This window comes from Ruditapes philippinarum, unplaced genomic scaffold (assembly GCF_026571515.1).
Source record: "Ruditapes philippinarum isolate M1 unplaced genomic scaffold, ASM2657151v2 ctg849_1_1_1_1, whole genome shotgun sequence".
NCBI classification, from domain to species: Eukaryota; Metazoa; Mollusca; class Bivalvia; order Venerida; family Veneridae; genus Ruditapes; species Ruditapes philippinarum.
In genome coordinates, this window is record NW_026865022.1 from 39,858 (window position 1) to 58,904 (window position 19,047).

The following is a 19,047-nucleotide window of genomic DNA, read 5'->3' on the forward strand; positions in this document are numbered from 1 at the left end:
AAATTCTACTGTCCTTTTACAGCATTTTTTGGTTTGTTTTTAAATTCACACTAACACTGTTAATGTCATGTGGAAACTTTTCCCTGTTTGACAGGTGGAGAATTTAAAGCAGCACGCCTCCAGATTCATGTTAATTTCATGAAAATTTTTGAAATGTATTTAAAGGCAAAATAATGTGAGGTAAACAAATAAAGTAATGTACGAGGGTTGATCAATAAATTCGTGGACACACTCCATAAATTGTTTTTTTGGGGAAGGAAAGTTAATAAAATTATATGTGACATTTATTCAATTATTTATCAATTTGATGTGTAAGTTTCAGATAAATAATCCATATATTTTATCCGAAATGACAGTTTTAAGAAATACATGTAAAGCTGATCCCCGCAGCTCATTTGCAACTTACGTTACGTCGGCGTTATATCTTCTCAAAAACAATGCAGCACCAACTTTAACACATCGTTCATGCGACTGAAAATGTTCTTATACAATGAAGTATCAAATGAACGCAACACAGACAATGCTATGGACTGCAAATCATGGAACCCGGTTAACTTGTGTCCCTTTAACTCTGCCTTCAATTTCACTCGCATAACGTTCGCATCGCAACAAGTTTTAATTGGTCTGCCGAATCTCTTATCATCTTGAAGTTCTTCTCTACCCTCACAGAAGTGTATGTGTCACTTATAAACTAACGAATAAGACACTTTTTTTGTTCCAGATACAATTTCCATGTTTTCTTTAGTTTGCTTTGGCGTCATACCAAGATTTACACAGAACTTAATTACTGCCCTCTGCTCCAACAACGTCGTGCTCCTCTCTGGTGACACACCCCTGTCTCCATTAACATCTCCAACAAACAAAAGAAATAGTAGCGACGCTTGCTTTTTTTAATGTTCTATAAACAATATGAAAGAACGTTGCCGTCATTTTCATATTTTAAAGAAGCACGCCAAAATTAGGACAATTTTTAAGTATTTCAAAATGGTAAATATAACTTTTTTTTGAGCTGCGGCGTTCGTACGGTATAGGGTTGCTATGGCGATACATATAATGAACAAAATGAAATTTGTTTTTAAAAAATCACAATATATTTGAATAGTATTAAATTCTTCTCCTAAATAGCAAAAAAAAATTATAATATCTTGAATTATTATTAAGTTATTAATAGTGTCCATGAATATATTGATCAACCCTCGTACATATTGCCATCGGCACTTACAATCCACGAAAATTATCAAAAAGTGGTAAAAATATGCAAAAACAGCCCTTGCCGCGTTACTAACGCAGTAGAAATTTGGTGATAAAATACTGCCAAATCAGTGTTAACCGCACATAACATGTAAAATTTAACTTAACATCTTGAATGTTTTTACCTTTCTTAAAAGTTTAGTGCATTTTTCTCAATATTGATTTTCTTGAAATATTTTGGTTCATCTAGAGGCGTGCAGCTTTAAATTACGTGCCCCTTTCTGCATTTTACAGGTACTAACTAGCATAGAACCACAAACTTCACATATATGCTGTTCTAATATGTACAATAAATGCTTACTAAAATACAAACTATTAATTTGTCATTCAGCCTTCAGCAAATTCACTTTTATTGCACTGGCTGCCTAATTTAAGTTAAAAACTAAATGAATGAGTATAAATTGTTGCTGTAATCATTAGCAAATTAACTGACACAGATAAGACATGTATATTGTAAAGAGACTAAAATGAGGATGTGATGAATGTATTTCTTGAAAACCACTTGTAGATACAGTATGTTGAAAATCGTAAAATAATGTGGGTTTTTTTTTCCGTACATTTTAAAGAAGTTCAAATTTGATTGATATTTTACTAATGGGAGAACAGACATACCTCCTACAAAAAATACCAGTTGAATATTACTGAAATTAGTACAAGTTCAGTTTCCACAACTTTGTTTACAAAGAGGATTATTCCTAGCATCAACTTGCTCTTCTAATTTAAAATGCGCTAAGAACTCCCCCCCCCCCCCACCCCCCCACACACACACTCCTCACCCCCAGTGCCCTCTTTTATTGGCAGATACAGTCTAGACTTAAAATGCAATGTACCAACACCTCTGTTAATATTTCAGTAATTCAAGAACAACCTTCGAGTGCAGCAATGCATTTCCGCTTGAATTAACACAATATCCTACAATCCTCATTCTACTCCTTTTATGCATGTGATAAGGTCATAAGCATAGAAATGTATATAATGATAAAGGATTTGTTGTTAGAAAATTAATAATTTTTTTCATGGATTTTAGGTCACATTGATCATGTCATAGAGTGATTGTTTAAGTTTAACTTTCCAAGTTTTACTGGTAAAGGAGTTAAGTTTCCTCACTCCATGCTCTATTTCAAACACTGGCAGAGCTTTGACATTTTCTAGGACGTCGTGGGCTATGACAAACTTTCATAAAACAGTCATTACCGATCTGCGACAAAAAATAGCCTACAACATGTAGTAGAATGTTGATACAACGGCCCCCTGGATCTTCCTGAAGCTAGTTGGATAACTTTGTTGTAAGAGAAGATTCAATGCCTCTGATGAAGATCAAACCCACAAATTTGACAGACAAGTAGAGACAGTGATCTTAACCTTTTCGCAATTTGGGCTCATGTCTTTTTAATTTGAGAAATGGCATAAAACAAAGACACGTTGATATTTTACTACTAACACAACTTGTGAGTGCCTTAAAAGTATGAAAACAAACAAAACATATATGTTTGAAAACATTTATTCATAAGAAGACAAAAAATATTAAAAGTAAAATTGAAGACATCAACAGTAATTATAGAAGTAACGTTTTATAAAACTTATATAACAATGTAACAACATAGTGAAGGGGGAATACATGTATATTATATATAGGCAAAGTGATAGAAAAATGAAATAAACTTTTTTTTGAACATAAAATATGATAAGTTTTGAGCTTTTTACTTCACTCTTTGTTACAGATACCAAATTTGAACAGGAATTTTAACACAAGTTCCTTTTTTCTAAATCAATCCTAATTTTTCTCTATAACTGACAGCCATCTTCTCCACATTAATTACTTTATAGGCAGATTACAAAACATGGCTCAATGCAAAAACTGTTTACAATATATTTACCAGCCTGTAAGACGGGTTGTTTCCGAGATGGTCAAAATTTTCCTTCACTATATAAGATTTTACATATTGTTTTTAGGCCCTCTTAATGGTTCTGTTAGCTTTCTTTTTACATGTAAATAAATGTAGCTGTAAAAAATCTGTCTGACCAATAGCATGACAGAGAAGGAATGAACCTATACTACCAGTAATTTAGAGAACCAGACTTATTTTTGTAAATTTATGCAGTATGATGTACCTTCATACTATTGTCTGCCAAGGCTTTGTATTCTGATACTGCAGACCCTTAACACATTCGTAACCATGGAGACAGTACAAGTGCATTTTTAAAAGTCTACAACTCAAATTTTCAGACAATCTTGATTTAAACTGATATGGCAGGCATATGATGGTAATAGGATGGTTTAACATGATGTTTTATACAAATACTATTGTAATCAAGCTAGATTTCTGGTAAAGAAGTGAGGGAGATGGAATAAAAGAAAAATGACACAATAAGGTAATATATCAACAGCTGTTGATATTATGACCAACACAAGCATGTTTAAGATATCTATATTATATGAATAATATAATTATGCATTTTAACTAAGAATAAACTCTTTGGGGGTCTTTTGATGCTAGTGAAAGACCTATGCCTCTAGTATGCAGCCAGTCAGTCTATTTTTCTTATATTTGTATAGTCTAATCACAATCACATTGGCTGCCCAATTTTAGAAATCAGAATTGAAATTATTTAAAATACTAATGAACTGTTCCAAATTAGAACAAAGGTAAGTCCATTATACAAAATCAGTGGGGGTCAACGTTAATAAAATAAGAAAATACTAAATACATAGAATACAAGTATCACAAAAAAGCATTGTGTAGAATGAATGAAAGACAATAAACACAACATATAGGAACTGTACTATAACTATTGAAAATTGTAAAAATATATTTTGTGATAGAAAGAAAATATATCAATGTGTCTAATTCTTTCTAATATCTTGTCAATTGAAATCTAGTACTAAATAACACATTTAACTATTATTTACAATCATGAAAGATAATTATTTACCTTTGTCAGTATACATTTGTATTGTCAGAAACAATGTTTCAGTTTATTTCTTCCTTGAAAACAGGTTTCGTAAATTTATTTCTTACCTGAAAACAGGTTTTTGTAAGTTGTGTTTAGTCCTTTGTCACTTTGCCAATATGGCTTTGATAGATCTGTCTGTTTTGTCAGAAATGACAAATTTTGTCAGAAAAGGTTTTGTCATTAGATATAGTAGATCTATTCACATGTCATCATTTCAATACACAAATAAAACAATTCATTACAATGTAACTCACAGTCACCAAGACATACAATGCACAATATAAAATGATATTATGACTATTGTATATGACATTAACTTTTCATATATATATTTATGTACACAATTTATGCTAAATAATTTCCAACTAACGTAAGTTATTGTCTGGTATACATAAATTATGACTATGAACTTGTATGAACTAAAGCTTTCAAGATATTCCCCAAAATTTAATGCAAATAAATAAATCTGTATTGATATATTAACAAAATATAAACACTTTTTACAAAGATAAACACAAGGTTTTCAACATTCCTTCTTTATACATTTACTAATATTGACTGGAATGATGAAATTTAAAACTAATTAAAATACTCAAACTTAAGCTTAACATATGCAGTTCTGATAACATATTTCAATTGAAATCTAGACATAAAGAATATGAACAACAAATATAAACACAAATTTAAACAAGGCTTTGACATACAATTACATTATACACACATATACAAGAATAGATTATAATATATTCAAACTAGCTTCTATTATTGCACATCAACTTAAAGGCACATTATGCCTCAGAAATGAATAAATATTACTTTCTGTATAAAGGGCAAGTAAGTTAATTCAGGTAATGTTTTAAGAGCATGTTAGATGCATATCAAGTGAAGAAAGTAGTGCTGAAAGTGAAATTATTGGTCATAAAGGTAGCAAAATGTAAACAAAGTAGTATTTTGACTGCCATACAAAATACTAAATCACTATGCCAAAAAAGCAACAGAAAAAATGATGGCTCAGGCTATAGGCTAATGATTACATTTTTGGAAAAAAAACTAGACATCATTTTTTTTAATCAAATGCTTTTGGTAAATATAAAATAAAAGCATTTCTGAGGCATAATGGGCCTTTAACAAACATAATATTACACTGTTACCATGGTTACACTTTAATATATGTTCCATCGTTTTAAGTTTTATTGCACTTGAAAACAAAGAGGGAGCAGTGACAATATGGTTAAGATGTTCATCCATCAACACTGCAAATCTTTGACATATGACATTCCATTATTTAGTAAATAATTATATGTCATTAAGTTGTGTAGTTATATTTTCATTTTGTTTCAATCTCTCACTTTCTTCTACATTTTTACATGATCTTTTCTCTCTTTTAATTACAACAGTTACTTTCTTTTAATTCAAATCCTAACTTCTCTCTACATATGTCAAATCTTCACTCTAAATTACAAAACAGGTATTTCTTCAAGATTTTTCTCTTCTCTCTACATTTTCCCTATGTTCACTCTATATTACATTAATTATAACAATTACTATCTCTCTTTCATTTCCCTACAATTTTCACATTATTCACTCTATAACAAATAAATAGAGGATATTTGTTTGTTTCAGTGTAAGATCGAAAAATATTTCACCGAGTGAACACCAGATACAATATTTTCCACGAGTGGCGTAGCCACGAGTGAAAATATAATAGCTGGGGTTCACGAGTGAAATATTATTTGATCTTACATGTAAAACAAACAAATTTTCTGTTTATTTCATGATTTTTTAACGATTTTTACACCATTTTACTGATTTTTGCCGCGTAACGTCATGCTCTTATCTTCATGACGTCATCAAATAATGACGTCACAATGTTGAAGCAAAATATAATTCCATGATTATTTTTAGATTTTAGATGTTTTTCAGCACAACGTTCGTAAATATTTACGAACTACAGTTATCACGTACATTTTTTATTATGATTGACTACATTTCCGCTGAAAAAAACATTCATTAATGATAAATATTTTGTTTTTACGCCAAATATAGTTCGGCTACTGTGAAATTATATTTGGTAATCATTACTGTGAAATTATCAGAATATAATTAACCGTTATAATTCAGTAATCTACTGCAAAACATGTAATAAACTGTAATAATTACTTTCTCTCTTTCACTTTGCTCTTGATTTTTCCAACTTTCACCCTCAACTAAATTACAACTTGTTTCAATTTCTCTCACTTACATGTATTTGTACATGTTTTACAATCAAACTTCACTATATAACATTTATATGAACACATATAATATAACTTAAGCAACTACATACATATTTACTGTCATTATAACATGACATATACAGTGACAACTTCTCATTTGCATGAAATGTTATATAGTTTGACTTATTCTATGTCATGGTTACTATTATATTACAACAATACCCTGAAATCAGACTTAATTCAATTTCATCATCACAGTATAAAAACCAAAAAACACTAGGAACATACAATTTTAAAGAGTACTTTCCCAATTTCTTTCTCATTATTTCTAACATTGAAAAAAATAAATTACAAAAACAAAAAAAATCTTGCACTTCTGCCCACTTGTATTACTTCCTATATCAAATACTATTTTCCCCCAGTTTTTTAAACCCATTCTTATATCTAATTTCCACAATTTTCTTGCAGAGATCTGAAATGTCATAACATCATGTTTTGTATTGTCCACCTTATTCAAATTCACGTATGTGTTACTTGCTTTTTTAAATATCATAACCACATTCCTTGTATTATTTCAATAAATTTCCATTAAACATGAGTTACAAAAAGCTTCATAAATCCCATTTCTTCTTAACTGTAATTGATGTGATTATGCAAACATTAAAGAAAGTTTTTCAAATGAGAAAAATGGCCTGTACATGTTGAATTATATGATAAAATAATAACTAATTATATAAAATCATTTAGGAGGCAACTGAGATTATTTTTTTGGCTTTAAATTGTTGTCCCACTCTGAAAAGTCTGTCCGATCATTGCTGATATTGTGTGATTTCCTCTCCATCATCTTGTATATTTCTTTCATTCCCAGCATCCTTTGTAGTTGCCATGGCACCATATGACTGTGTAAGGGTGTCAGATGCTGATAACCCAGAGGACTTAGATCTTGGTTGTGAGCCGGATAAAACACTAGCCACAAATGTCTGAAAATAATAATATGATAATCATCATTGAAGACCCCATCACTTAATTCTATTACAAGTTAGGAAGTCTCTTCAAACATGTCATCTGAAATATTATCAGAGTTGGAATGTATAATGCTGGTAAATGATGTTTTGTTTCCTCAACATGGTTTTTTATTTGAAGGTGGTCTTTATGACAAGTTTGTCTGTAATTGAGAATTCATCATTTCAAGTGTATGATATGTTTAAGTCAAGGCCTTAGTTTAAATTTCATATAACATAAATCAGTTCAATTGCTCCTTTTCCAAATATGATTGAATATTTATTTTATTACAAAAAAAGAATCCCTCAAAAAATATTGCTACACCTTCATCAAATCACTGTCAATCTAACATTGAATCAATCAATAAACTTATAAGTGACAATCACCACTATAATAACAAGCATCTAAATGATGATATAAAATCATGATTTTGATCAAATCCTCACATCATATTGTAAAGAAATTGGATCTGCAAAACATATGCAATCCAAAACTGATTTTAACATTAACTGATAAAGGTAATTTGAGTCCCCTGAAAAAAAATGTGAAAAGTATGGTCTTGTTAGTATTAAAGCTATACCAGTGTCTCTCTCACATACAGCTGGGAAGACAATTAACTAATCAATTATATTTTGAAATTTACCTGGTTTGAGTCACTTCTAGTTGGAGCCTGTTCATCAAATTGCTGTAAGAAAATGAAAGCAAATTTGTACATGCAGTATTTAATATATTCATGCAATGTTACCCAAGCAACACCACTTAACCTGGACTTAAAACTTCTTCCTGCACATCCCTGCAGTCTGACCAATCTCTATACTGTTGGCAGCTCAATTTTTGTATATTGATATTGAAATATAGTCGGTTAAGGGTTAAATCAATTGATATTTAAACACTCTATCATTCATCAATTAACCTCTAACTATCATCAGGACATAATAATTAAAAGAACTTATTAAAAATAACCATTTTCCATGCAAGGGAGATAACAATATATGCATTTGATAAATTAAGAAAAACATAAACTGAGAATCATGTATCAAGCTTGTGTAAAATACCTGACAAAAACTATTACTCTTACCTTGTATTTATTGGTTTTAAATGGACTGAATGATTTGAAGCAGCCAAAACAGACTCGACCAAAGAAGAACAGGAGAGTGAAAAATAGAACAACAATGGAGAAGATGGAGATAGGCGTTTCTGAACCTGAAATATAGAAAACATAGTTGAAATAGTAGCATTTCTGAAACTCTATGCATAATATACTAGTATATATCTGCATGTAAAACTTTTAAAGTTAATTATTAATATATTAATAATACTTAGTTAGCCAAACCTTAGCTGGTTGTTAACTTAAAAGTTGGTCAGCTAGCAGGATAGAGGCTAGCCAAACTGCAAAGATATGTAAGCTGGCCTGGCACTACTAGTGGCAAAGCTTCAGCAATTAAAGAGTTAAGCGAGTACATTTGCCTTTTCAGATACATAAGGGTGCTTATGCTGAAAAAGTTGCTAAATCTTAATGAAGAAAAACAGAATGAAAATAAATTTGACCAAAATATAGAACAAAACATTAGCCACACACTCTACACAATATGTGAAACCAAACACATGTCACTGTAATACAGCACATTGTGAGTTTTGTATCTGTATGATGAAAAATAATTCAGTGGTTTTAGTGTGTAGAAACATTTTGGAAATTACCATGTTACTTAAATACACATGTTTTGCTAGGTATTACGGCACACTAACAGTATTTAGGTCATATGACATCGATACAGGAAAGATAATTAAGGCTAACCTTGGGTGTTACAAACTTAAATCAACCCAGGGTTCAAAACGGTAAACCACCTCACCTGCTGTAGCTAAGAGACGCATAGACTCCAGTAATTCATACCTATTTAGTGACCTCTTATGATCATGCAGGGATAAATAGTGACTGCAATTCAGATGCCTTAAAGGCACAAGGGGTGGACACATACAGGAGAACTTCGGTAAGTCGAAGTTGAAGGGAATCGCGTAAAAACTGCGACACATCAGGACTTCGACTCATAAATAGGTCTCAATTTAATGACAAAGTTTCGAGCCATTGACATTTACACCGGGTAATGGAAGTTCTCAAATGAAAGTAGTTCTTTCTGTTTACTTTCAAATACCACTACAATTTGAATGGTAAAATTAAAGCATTTTATCACACATTTCAACGCCTACAAAGACTTTTAGAACACAAGGCTGTTAAACACCTGTCACACAAGATGATTGGAAATCATTTTCGCGGTTAGAAAAGGTGTGAAAAATGTCTTGAGATTGAAGGTGTCAAGACAATCTAAGGACTTCGACTTATGTGTGGTAAATTGTACTCAATTTATTCTATGAGGACCATGGAAAAACTTTGACACATAAAAAAATTCAACACATAAAATTTTGACTCATATATAGGTTTTTATTAGGAATATATTGGGGAAAAAATCGGGACTTTTATTTTACTTAGACACATTGAGTAAATCAACTAATCGAAGTTTGACTCATAGAAGTTCTACTGTATGTAAAATGATTGTGAAATGTGTAAAATAAAATACCATCATAACCACTATAAAAATACTTACTTCCTCTTACGACGGAGAAGAATACAAAATTGAACTGTAGAAAGATAACTGAGACAACAACAAAGTTGACGGCGGTCCAGTGTATGTGTGGACTGATACGTGAAGGCTTGTAGGCAAAGTAGATGTTATATCTGTCTACTATATGCTTGAATATCATGTATACCAAACCTGAGATATAATATACAATAACATATCTTTACACAATGATATTAATTAACAAACTATTAGAAATAATTCTTCTTTTTTTCATATTAAATGTTTCTTCATTTTTTCAATTGGAATAACACAAAAGCAGAAACGGATCTGATCATCCATCATTTACTTTCTCAGGGACTAAAAATAATTGTTCATAAGATTAGATATTCTATTTGGACTACATTCCACTGGATTGTATAATCAGTTAATATTCTAAAAGATAACATCATCAGCTTAAGATATTGTACTTTCTTTTTCTTTTGAAAACATTTGTAAATACATTTTTTGCATTTACAGAAGTGGTTTGCTAACTAAATCATTTTAACCTATTCATCAAAATTCATGTGAAGGATTTTTCTGCTTTGACTTGAACTTTCCATAGATTTAAGAGTCTCTAATATGATGCTGTAAATAATGAGTAGCTAAAAGAAAAGACTCAAACTGCAAAAACTCAGTGGCAAATTCAGTATTTCTTTTTGGGTTTGATTTTACTTCACACCAACACAGTATAGGTCACATGGTGACTTTCAAGCTTTACTGGCTCTGTGCACAAACAAGCACCTGAGTAGGACCACCGATGTTCGCTTTCTCACATTTAGTATCCAACGACACTTGCGCGGCTCGAACCTACAGTGGTGAGAGGCAAGTGATTTCAAGTCAACTACCTTGACCACACGGCCATGAAAGCCCCTGGGAAATTCCATAATCTGGTAAATCAGTGTAAGGATATGTCAGCTGAACTTACTGTAAACTGATGACAAATGCAAATCATTATCACTACATAAACTAAAAGTTAAGTTAATGTTGTAAGACATACCAAATGGCATAATGAGGGGACATGAGAGACTGTAAGACATCAGTATAGCAAACACACATAGGAACCAGGCATATTCATTCCCATACTGGAACTCCCATAACACATGCTGAAATATATAACACCACATTAACACACACAATTTCTCAATAAGAAATTAACATTGCCTTAGATTTTTATTTAGAAAATGAATACATTCTTTATCTACTTTAACCCAAAGTGATCCGCCTTTGCAATCAGTATAGATCCAGGCCAGCCTGCGTGTTTATTCAGTCTGACCAGGCTCTTTACTGTTGGCAGGGCAATTCTATTAGTATTTTTATATTGAAATCCCTTCAACTTAAAATAGACTGTTCAAAATTCACTGCAGGGTAAATCCATAACCCTATATCAGCAGAGTAAGTGTTAACATTACATTTTAATACATGAATATTCAAATATTCTTTACATATTGAGTCAATACTTGCCTTTCTTACAGAAGTTCTCTCAGCAGATGATTTAGCCATTAAAAGTTTAATTCCATACAGGAAGAGTTCAGAGAATCTCAGCAACTCGAGGGCAGTGCCAATAAATGCCGAGGTGATCACGTAATTCACAAAGAATGCACCATTGCCAGCCAGAAATATACAACTGAAATATTTCATAATAAACTAAAAATGTTGAAATATTTCAAAAACTTTTTCTGTTCATATGTGACATGCAAAAAAAGGCAATTAGAAGGTTGTATATAGTTTGTGAAAAAGTTTTCACATGAAAGTTACCATAAACATATCCTTTCAATCAATTGATTAACAAAATAAAAAACTCGGCACACGGTAATGGTAAATTTGACTTTTCAAAAGTTCCATATATAATTTGCTTAATAACTATTAACCTAACTCTTACAAAGGAAACAATTTTATCAACTTGAATTATAATGTAAGCTAGAAAGGTTATATCTTACTTCCATTTTGTAGTTTTGCCTTTGTCTAGGACAAAAATATCAAACAGGGCTTTTGCGCTGAAAATGCAAATAAATACACAGTTATGCAAAGAGTTAGATACATATGTCTGTATTAAACAAGATAAGAACCTATGCATTTATTCTAAAGCAGCTGAAAAAAGTGGCCAAGCAGCTGAACTATCCCTATCATGCCATGGATAAGGGCTGTAGCCTGGATAAAGACTCCATCCCTATAATAAACAAGATATGTTTGTAAAACATGTATGCCCCCTATCAGCAGCCAATTAGTCATGTGATAAGGTTATTATGACTTCTGACCCAGTGATCAAACAATTAATAAGGGTTATCAAGTATCTACTGGTCATGACCTTAACCTTTGACCCCTTGACCCAAAACTCAATAGGGGTCATCTGCTGGTCACGACCAATCATCATACAAAGTTTGAAGTTCCTAGGCCTAAGCGTTTTTAGTTAATTGATCGGAAACCGTTTTAGCATACAAGGTCAATGTGACCTTGACCTTTGACCCCTTGACCCCAAAATCAATAGGTCATCTGCTGGTCATGACCAATCACCATACCATGTTTGAAGTTCCTAGGCCAAAGGGTTCTTAAGTTATTGATTTGAAAGCATTTTTACCTACAAGGTCAATGTGACCTTGCCCTTTGACCCCTTAACCCCAATATCAATAGGGGTCATCTACTGGTCATGACCAATAATCATACCAAGTTTGAAGTTCCTAGGCCTAAGGGTTCTTTAGTTATTGATCGGAAACCGTTTTTACCTAAGAGGTCAATGTGACCTTGACCTTTGACCCCTTGACCCCAAAGTCAATAGGGGTCATCTACTGATCCTGACCAATCACCATATCAAGTTTGAAGTCCCTAGGCCTAAGGGTTCTTTCGTTATTGATCGGAAACCGTTTTTACCTACAAGGTCAATGTGACCTTGACCTTTGACCCCTTAACCCCAAAATCAATAGGGTCATCTGCTGGTCATGACCAATCACCATACCAAGTTTGAAGTTCCTAGGCATAAGGGTTCTTTAGTTATTGATTGGAAACCGTTTTTACCTACAAAGTCAATGTGACCTTGACCTTTGACCCCTTAACCCCAGAATCAATAGGGGTCATCTGCTGGTCATGACCAATCACCATACCAAGTTTGAAGTTCCTAGGCCTAAGGGTTCTTTCGTTATTGATCGGAAATCGTTTTTACCTACAAGGTCAATGTGACCTTGACCTTTGACCCATTAACCCCAAAATCAATAGGGGTTATCTGCTGGTCATGCCAATCACCATACCAAGTTTGAAGTTCCTAGGCCTAAGGGTTCTTTTGTTATTGATCAGAAACCGTTTTTACCCAAGAGGTCAATGTGACCTTGACCTTTGACCCCTTGACCCTAAAATCAATAGGGGTCATCTACTGATCATGACCAATCACCATACCAAGTTTGAAGTTCCTAGGCCTTAAAGTTCTTTAGTTATTGATCGGAAACCATTATTGCTTACAAGGTCAATGTGACCTTGACCTTTGATCCCTTGACCCCAAAATCAATAGGGGTCATCTACTGATCATGACCAATCACCATACCAAGTTTGAAGTTCCTAAGCCTTAAAGTTCTTTAGTTATTGATCGGAAACCGTTTTTGCTTACAAGGTCAATGTGACCTTGACCTTTGACCCCTTGACCCCAAAATCAATAGGGATCATCTACTGATCATGACCAATCACCATATCAAGTTTGAAGTTCCTAGGCCTTAAGGTTCTTTAGTTATTGATCGGAAACCGTTTTTGCTTACAAGGTCAATGTGACCTTGACCTTTGACCCCTTGACCCCAAAATCAATAGGGGTCATCTACTGGTCATGACCAATCACCATACCAAGTTTGAAGTTCCTAGGCCTAAGGGTTCTTTAGTTATCACTCGGAAACCATTTGGTCTACGGACGGACGGACCAACGGACCGACAAGTGCAAAGCAATATACCCCCTTTTCTTCGAAATGGGGGCATAATAAGTATAAAAATCACTACACATACAAACATATAATAAGTTGTCCATTTACATGACCTTACATTGAGTAATAATTAACTAATTACTGTTAGAATACATATACATGTTTATACCCATTATAGTAACAATTAGGTAATATTTCTATATTGAATACACTAGATTTGTCATATTTTCCTCAATTAAGTTTTATTTGCAGATTTTGTAAGAATATCACACACTAACACTAGTAATATTGATACATCTATTAGTAAATGATGTTGGCTGGCTGGTCTGTCCCTAGTATACTTAAGGAACTCTGTAGTATTTACTTTTTTAATAAAGATAAGATATGGAACAAACCTGGTTAAACCAAGGGATGGCAGGATGAGAACCATCAGTAACAAAAATATAAATGTCTTCAACATAATAGCATGATGCTCTGAACTCCTGAAATATGAATAAGTTTACAATTAACATAAGCATGCATACAGGTCTATGCCACAAGTATAAGGCTATGTTCTGACTAGAAGCTTCTTTTTAGATATTATTTCAATGTTAAATAAAGCATAGGAGTAAATATTAAAGAATCTGATAACATAGGTTAAAACACAGCTGATGTGGTCAATTATAATACAGTGAAACAGTTACCTTGTCCAGTGACCAACATACTGGTCTGACCAGTATACAATGTTTGGTAGGAGGGCTGTGAAAGTCCATAGTAATAAGGTGGGTAGAAATTGTACAAGTAATGCACTCTGTAACACAAGAAGAAACAAAATATATATACAATGTGACTTACACTTTATGTTCATTGTGACACTATCAAAGCATGTTTTTGCAACTCTCATACAATAATTGGATTCTTATTTTTTTTATGAGGATTTTGGTCATATTTCAACCAGCCCCCTAACTGGCTCTCATGGAAAAATTACCAGTAATGACCAATTTCTCTGCAAAGTGAGTGGCTACATGATTTCTGAATCAGCATTAAGAGACAAATAACCATTAGACACAATGTCTGTGATCAATTGTTACAGAAGAATTTCGCCTAACCCGAGGGACAGACCAGCAATTCCTAGATTACAAATCTGCTCTCTCTACTGCAATAAGTAGCTCTAACAATATAGTACACCTTCAAACAAACAGAATTAAAACAGTATTAGAAATAGCTGAAAAATAACAAATTATAATCTAATATCTCTTGAAATTTGTCTGGAGATAATGGTTTAATAAATAATTAACAAGGACTGTTGTACTTACGTGAGTTTTATTGATATATTCTTTATAACTAAGTTTATCCAAGTTAGTCAGGATAATGGAAGGTGTGGTCAGGAAAAACAGCAAGATTACCACTACAAAATTGATTATAATTGCCTTTAACCACCATTTCCAACCATTCAGGGATAACTTTGACCTACAAGTTAGATACAAATATATGTACATACTCCAATAAAGTCAAATACAATATCTGTAATATAGATATGTCAACAGGCTGTAACAGCTCATAATGTTTACAATTTCTAACAACGTTGTAAAAATGAATTTAATATGAAATCAAAACTTAAACAATATCTAATAATGTAACATTTTTTATATCTTTTCTCAAATTGTGAATTGATTTTGTGCTAAAAAATGGCATGCCCTGGGTTGAGTAAAATATGCACAAAGATTACAGAAAATGAAGTAAAAGTATATCTTGAGAATCATCCAAGAGTAGTTGAGGAGTATCTCTTGACTTCCGCTTCAGAATCATTAATAGAAAATGTTCTACGGAAAAAATTCTTGTGGGGGGGGGGGGGGGGGAATAATTTCAATTTGAGAGTAAAAGCAAACGTCGGAAGACAACAGTTTTACAGACACTGGAATTACGGCGATGAGCAGAAAAATAATTGGTTCTTTAAAAAATAACTATATATATATATATGAAAGAATATATGAAATATGTATGCTGATTAAAACTTCTATAGATGCGGAATACTTTCATCTACTTTCATCTACTTGAAGTTGAAAATATTGAAAATATCCTTTTTCCTGATGGCTATTGCATTGCATCAAGAATGAGTTATTATAAGGAAATTGATTGATTGATTGATTGTTTGATGGATCAATCAAAAAATCATATTTCATTATCACATGTTATTTGAATTACACAAAATAATATTAACTTGATACAATACATACCAATAAATATTTTCAGGAGATGGAGCGTAAGAGACCTCCCACTCTACGACATTTAGGTCAACATGTATAGATGATGGCTGAGGATTCTGGGAAGCCTTACAAGATGGCTGGAAGTCATTCATTATCCTGAAATAATATATCAAAGTATAAGTATGATCTTCATGTTACGACAAGACCAAAAACTATTAAATAATTATATATAACTAAAATATATAAACTATAATATATGCAGCAATATATATGTAAGTTTTACAAAAGTTTTATATTTTTCATTTAATTTTACATTACATTCTTAACACAAACAAAAGTATGTGTGCATAACTCAATTAACTCTGCATAACTGATGCTATATTTTATATGTAAAGTTGAATACTGTAATCTTAACAGCAGATTATCATTGATCTATTGAAGTTATCTGAGTTATTTTATTATTATTATTTAAAAACATTTCACTGATACTGCGCCAATTTAATTAAAAGAAACTTAATAGAAGATTGATCTTTTAAGACAGTTATTATATTCATGTAAGGTATGTGTAGATCTTGGAAGAATAAAAGTCATCTGATATTTTCATGTTATATTTTATTCATTAGCAATCATATATAATATATACATAGACATATAAAAAGGACAATATAAAGCACAAAGGAAACAGGCGGTTTTATCATTCATAAAGACTGAACATATATTGTATATGCCATCTCATACTATCAGAGTAAGTTGAGAACTTAAAATATCATTGTTTCCTTTTATGAAAATGTTCTTTCTTGGAGATATATAATACATAAAGTTACATGATGTACATATTCAAAAATGGCATAAATAATCATAATTATTTCTTATATTGAGTACTGTCAAGGACATATGTGAATGTGCTAGATGTAATATCTATAAAGGATAAATAGATACATGTACTATAAATTTATAAATAGTGTTTAGTATCTTTTTTACATAACTGAACATTTCTTGACATGAATTCATATGACCATGATAACAATGTGATCATTCTGTGTATAGGTCTTATTTTCCTTATTTTCGACTAAATATATCATGAAATTATTATGTATTGACAGTCTTCACAGATACAATCAAACCAAGTCTACGATTACCACCAATTCATTTTGTTTTCATTACTCTTGTGAAATTTTCCTTTTTCTGAATTGCGATAATTGTGCTTTGGAATAAAATCTGCAGGTTCCTAATTTCTTTATTGTGCCTGTTTTTAGAGTATGTGATACAAACAGTTTTGATTTTATACTGTAATGCAGACAGCTGTACTGCACATTTGCTTTTTACATTATATATATTATGAGTCACATGTGCTATTTTTGGCAATTTTCAATTAATTTCAGTGTACATGTACATGAATGTTACAAATTTTGTATAAATAAATAATTTAGACCATTAAAATAAGGAATTCCTGGTATATTGACTTTCACTCAAACTGCTAAGTATTGATTTATATGATTTCTAATTGAAAAACACATGTTTATGGGAAAGGTGAGATTGACAAAATGGAAGACTGGGTTATATCCCTGTATACTATCACCAGCATTTGTATTTCTTGGGAGTGCAAAGGTCAAAGCAAAAAGTTAGAACAAGGAAGACAGAGGACAAAAGCTGAAGCTCTAGCTCTTTATTTAGCAGAAGAAAACTGAAGAATTATGCCTGTAGAACTGTTTAGTTTTGAAAATGTGGCAGCATGTGGGTATGAAATCCTTCCTAACACTGTAACAAAATTGAATAATTATCTAAAATGTCTACAAATGTACCGGTATTAACTTTTAGCCTGCTGGCAGTAACAGATTCTACCTATGCAACCAGTGCAGACCAAGATCAGCTTGCACATTCATGTCATCTGATCATGGTTGGCACTGTTCCCTATTCAGTAAGAACATAGTTTTAAAATTTTCACTAAAAATAATGAAAGGTTTTTACTGACTGACAGATGGATAATTTTTTCATTAAAGATATATGTGGTGTGCAATGGTTGCAAGGGTCGATTCAGATGCTGCCAGCAGGCTAAAGGTTATTCTACTACTGAACTGTTTCAAATTTAGAATAGGACAAATTCACTACATACATGTAGCAGTCAAAATGAGTCACTTAAAAAGTCACAATAAAATTCAGCATATAAAGCAATATTGCAAATTAGATGATAACTCTTTCTATATTATCATTCATTCTACATTCCTCTTAAATAATATAATGATTAAAATGATAATTTTAACTAGCATTACATATCAGAAACACTTACTGCAACAAACGTTACTTTTTTACTATTTTTCTTTTATCTGTTATTGTATTATTCTTGTAGTTACATGTATATTAATAAAAGTCAATAAGAGAACTATTAATTTGAAGCTGAAATTTTATATATTTAACTCACATAAATCAAGTGAAAAAGTGGATTTATTATTTCTGTAATATCAAAGGTAACTTTCCAAATGCAAAATGGCATCTTTTTTCATACTACTGCTTTAAACTTAAAAGTACAAATTTAGAGCAAAAAAATAAAATAAATACTAAATAAAGACAAAACTCAATAAAGATTAAAGTTACAGCTAACAGATCTATTAAAGATTGATTGGAAAAATAAAGTTTCACCTTTCAGCCATGGTGACATTTTCAAAGGTAACAAAAGCGACACCGAGGGAACTCTTGTAGGCGTTCACTTTCTCTTTCTCACATTCCTCCACTAATCTTGTCTCTTCATCTCCGTAGTATGTTATAGCATCCAACTGATCAAAATATATATATTCATTATTGATAAATACCACAAACCTTTCGTCAAATTCTACTGATGTAAGTGAACTGTTTGTTCAAACTCAATAAAAACACCATTTTAAACACTTTTTTAAGAACCTTAACTTAATCACCAATCTAATGTTTTTAAATC

At 31.8% G+C, this 19,047-nt stretch overlaps 1 protein-coding gene across 4 annotated transcripts in view; it reads right to left on the reverse strand.

Moving 5' to 3' along the window:
• Window positions 1-5,900: 5,900 nt before the first annotated feature.
• LOC132727582 (calcium permeable stress-gated cation channel 1-like) overlaps window positions 5,901-19,047 on the reverse strand; it is a 43,448-nt gene continuing 30,301 nt past the window's right edge. For 3 of the 4 annotated variants that reach the window (XM_060713132.1, XM_060713134.1, XM_060713131.1), the window contains 13 exons: window positions 18,756-18,889; window positions 17,817-17,876; window positions 16,149-16,274; window positions 15,228-15,381; window positions 14,616-14,722; window positions 14,328-14,414; window positions 11,977-12,033; window positions 11,501-11,663; window positions 11,037-11,142; window positions 10,025-10,192; window positions 8,503-8,627; window positions 8,068-8,109; window positions 5,901-7,402 (listed from right to left, as the gene is read on the reverse strand). In XM_060713132.1, the coding sequence (XP_060569115.1) occupies window positions 7,232-7,402; window positions 8,068-8,109; window positions 8,503-8,627; window positions 10,025-10,192; window positions 11,037-11,142; window positions 11,501-11,663; window positions 11,977-12,033; window positions 14,328-14,414; window positions 14,616-14,722; window positions 15,228-15,381; window positions 16,149-16,274; window positions 17,817-17,876; window positions 18,756-18,889 (1,500 nt within the window). In that variant the 3' untranslated portion in view covers window positions 5,901-7,231. The remainder of the gene's footprint in view (window positions 7,403-8,067; window positions 8,110-8,502; window positions 8,628-10,024; window positions 10,193-11,036; window positions 11,143-11,500; window positions 11,664-11,976; window positions 12,034-14,327; window positions 14,415-14,615; window positions 14,723-15,227; window positions 15,382-16,148; window positions 16,275-17,816; window positions 17,877-18,755; window positions 18,890-19,047) is intronic. The other variant, XM_060713135.1, reaches the window with a different exon arrangement.